We start from the raw sequence: 3,341 nt of genomic DNA, 5'->3' as shown, positions 1-3,341 counted from the left end.
ATTCTAACCACACGCAACGTTGATTAACTTCATACACTTCAGTGATCTATGGATTCTATGGGGATCGGGTGCATTGAATGTGCTATCGCCACTCGGCTGGCTAGACCATTTTCTATTCCTTGTTCTTTCACCTCATTTCCACATCGGTGTTAAGATTCACCACAAGTATTGTCCCATGTAGAAATGTCGCTGGCCAAAGTTTCGACTCTGTCTCTTCCATTGTGGCTGTTTCATTAGATCCACACGTGGTTTTACTTTGATAACTCCATGCTTTATCTTACTGGGGTATTTCACCTCCAGTAGGAATACTATAAAGCTAATCACCTGTCCAGCCACTAATATGAAGAATGTACACCAGATCAATTTCATCCTCAGTGGTCTGCCTTTAATTTTCTCAGCCGGTAGGAGGCGGTTTGATCCAAGATGCATGATGAAGTGATCAATAATCCCAGTCTCAAATAGTCTGGTCAGTACTTTGTTCAGACTGTTGTGCAGATGGGAATTACGCTGAACTAGTAGCTGTGTGGTATGCGCGCGCAGCAGACAGCCTGGTATTAGTCGGAATGGTATCTTCACCTTGATGAGCCGGGCCTGTGGTCTGCTGTGATAATACATGAACCGCTTCACTGCAAACACCGCTATGTCACGTGATACCACCGTGCGGTTCATGATGGACTCGAAGTCCCCGGGTTGTAGGGTTCGATACCGCTTGAGGAACTTCCGGCTGATGTCTGTGGACTTGGCGGTCTCCTGTATGATCTTAATGACGTCGGGGCCTCCTACTATGTTCAGCTCAGATTTGAGGATATCTGTCATACTGTTGAAATCATTGGCATGTGCAGGGACAGTCATGAAGCTACCTAGTGATGCCCGGTACGCTGTGGTGATGATGAGACAATACCAGAGCCAGTTGGTGAGGAAGATCCTCAGGTGTGTGGTGTTATTCTTCACCTTACTCTCCTGTTCCATGAGCATTGCGTATGCATACAACACACAGGCAGCCAATGCCTCTCTACTCCTATCTGACTCAAAGCAATACAGGGTGGCTACAAATAGAAGATAGGCGAGTATAACACAGGCCCAGGTACCCAGGGAGAACTCATTGACATAGTTAGCCCAGGTAGAGGGAGAGCTCAAACGTGACAAGAATAGGTACCTACTTACCTATGTATGTGGTCAAATTCTCAAATTTTCAAATAGGTAAATGAGGATATGTAGGTAATCATATTTATACTCGTACTCTTGACTTATTTATACTTGGTACTTTAGTTGGTAAGTTTTGGTACTCAATGTCAAGAGTAGGTATATATAAATATGATTTATTGACATTGAGTACCAAAACTTACCAACTAAATAGAAGTAGTAGTCTCGTGGTAAAGGTACTTGCACTCTAGTTAGGTGAGCATTCACCTCTCTCATGTCTTGGACTTATGTTCAGCTCAGACTTGAGGATGTCAGTCATGCTGTTGAAATCATTAGCATGTGCAGGGACAGTCATGAAGCTACCTAGTGACGCCCGGTACGCTGTGGTGATGATGAGACAATACCAGAGCCAGTTGGTGAGGAAGATCCTCAGGTGTGTGGTGTTATTCTTCACCTTACTCTCCTGTTCCATGAGCATCGCGTATGCATACAACACACAGGCAGCCAATGCCTCTCTACTTCTATCTGACTCGAAGCAATACAAGGTGGCTACAAATAGAAGATAGGCTAGTATAACACAGGCCCAGGTACCCAGGGAGAACTCATTGACATAGTTAGCCCAGGTAGAGGGCCGACTGCCAGCACGCCATGGTACCCCCCAACCGAAACAGTCAATACTAGTAGGACGACCTAACCGTACACCGGGGTTCAGATAGGGATCTGCATAGGAGAACCAACCAAACGCTATGTCCATCTTACCTGAAATGGGGTGGGGATAGATGACGTGAATTAATTAGGGAGGTCCCTTAATTAGGGAGGTAACTTAATTAGGGAGGTCCCTTAATTAGGGAGGTACCTTAATTAGGGAGGTACCTTAATTAGGGAGGTACCTTAATTAGGGAGGTACCTTAATTAGGGAGGTCCCTTAATTAGGGAGGTATCTTAATTAGGGAGGTACCTCCTATCTAAAACCTAGTACATAGGTGTCCACCCCTAACCGTTCCGCCGGATGTACCACTTTATCAGACACAAAATCTAATGTCAGCCGTATTTTTAACAAAGTATGCAATGTGCTATACATCTGATGAGAGGCATACTACGGGATGGGCATGCTACGACACAGACCATAAGCGTCCAATGTAGCAGTTGTTTCATCGCTACGAAATAAAAACGGCGGTGAAACACTCATCTTTTAAAAACCTTTCTAAAAAAAAAAAAAAAAATCTCCTGAAAATTTTTGTGGTTAGCGCGGGGCCTAGACGCCCGATTTAGAGTTTAGAGGTTCGAGTTTTTCGTCAACCTCTCAGCCCTTAGGTGATCCAACATTTTAGTTTTGGCTACAATGCCCTTGCCCGGTCGGTACCCTTCCTGTTTACAGCCCCCATCCAGACTGCTTTGTTAGGTACTGTAGGTAGATGTAAAATTTGTTTTCTCTTACCAGTAAGCAGTTCATCAGTGATATTGTCCATGGCTGCATCCAGATAGTACCAACTATGTTGAGGGTTCTCATTATGACCCAGTCTGATATGAACTTCGGGTGTGAAGTTCAAATGTTTAGCTGCCACCTGTATTACTTTGTATCCGACGCCATCTATTGTGTACTGACTAGAGTTACCTGCAAAATGAGTCCCGGTTCTAAAATACAATGTTTGTTTCTGAGCATGATTGGAAACTATGTACCTATACCCGAACACTCCCCGAGTATCCTCAGAGGTTGACAAATACTGTATCATGAGAGTGTAGACCTCAGGGTCGGCCAGAAACTCACGCTCAGACGGTCTGACAGACTTAGGTCTGTCTCTGGGAGTCTGTCAGACCGCCAAAACGCGTGTGCCGGAAAAAGCTTCAGACCCAGGTCTCTCACATGGTCTGACAGACCTAGGTCTGTCCGTTAGGTCTGTCTCTGGGAGTCTGTCAGACCGCCAAAACGCGTGTGCCGGAAAAAGCTTCAGACCCAGGTCTCTCACATGGTCTGACAGACCTAGGTCTGTCCGTTAGGTCTGTCTCTGGGAGTCTGTCAGACCGCCAAAACGCGTGTGCCGGAAAAAGCTTCAGACCCAGGTCTCTCACATGGTCTGACAGACCTAGGTCTGTCCGTTAGGTCTGTCTCTGGGAGTCTGTCAGACCGCCAAAACGCGTGTGCCGGAAAAAGCTTCAGACCCAGGTCTCTCACATGGTCTGACAGACCTAGGTCTGTC

At 45.9% G+C, this 3,341-nt stretch overlaps 1 protein-coding gene across 1 annotated transcript in view; it reads right to left on the bottom strand.

The window, feature by feature from the left end:
- Positions 1–33: 33 nt before the first annotated feature.
- LOC103518730 overlaps positions 34–3,341 on the bottom strand; it is a 5,315-nt gene continuing 2,007 nt past the window's right edge. Inside the window, exons 4-6 of the mRNA XM_026830178.1 lie at positions 2,582–2,758; positions 1,411–1,902; positions 34–1,046 (exon numbers count right to left, since the gene is read on the bottom strand). Of these exons, the coding sequence (XP_026685979.1) occupies positions 157–1,046; positions 1,411–1,902; positions 2,582–2,758 (1,559 nt within the window). The 3' untranslated portion in view covers positions 34–156. The remainder of the gene's footprint in view (positions 1,047–1,410; positions 1,903–2,581; positions 2,759–3,341) is intronic.

This window comes from Diaphorina citri, unplaced genomic scaffold, assembly GCF_000475195.1.
Source record: "Diaphorina citri unplaced genomic scaffold, Diaci psyllid genome assembly version 1.1 scaffold62, whole genome shotgun sequence".
NCBI classification, from domain to species: Eukaryota; Metazoa; Arthropoda; class Insecta; order Hemiptera; family Psyllidae; genus Diaphorina; species Diaphorina citri.
The sequence above is the reverse complement of the archived record's forward strand: the minus strand, read 5'-3'. Positions and strand labels throughout refer to the sequence as shown.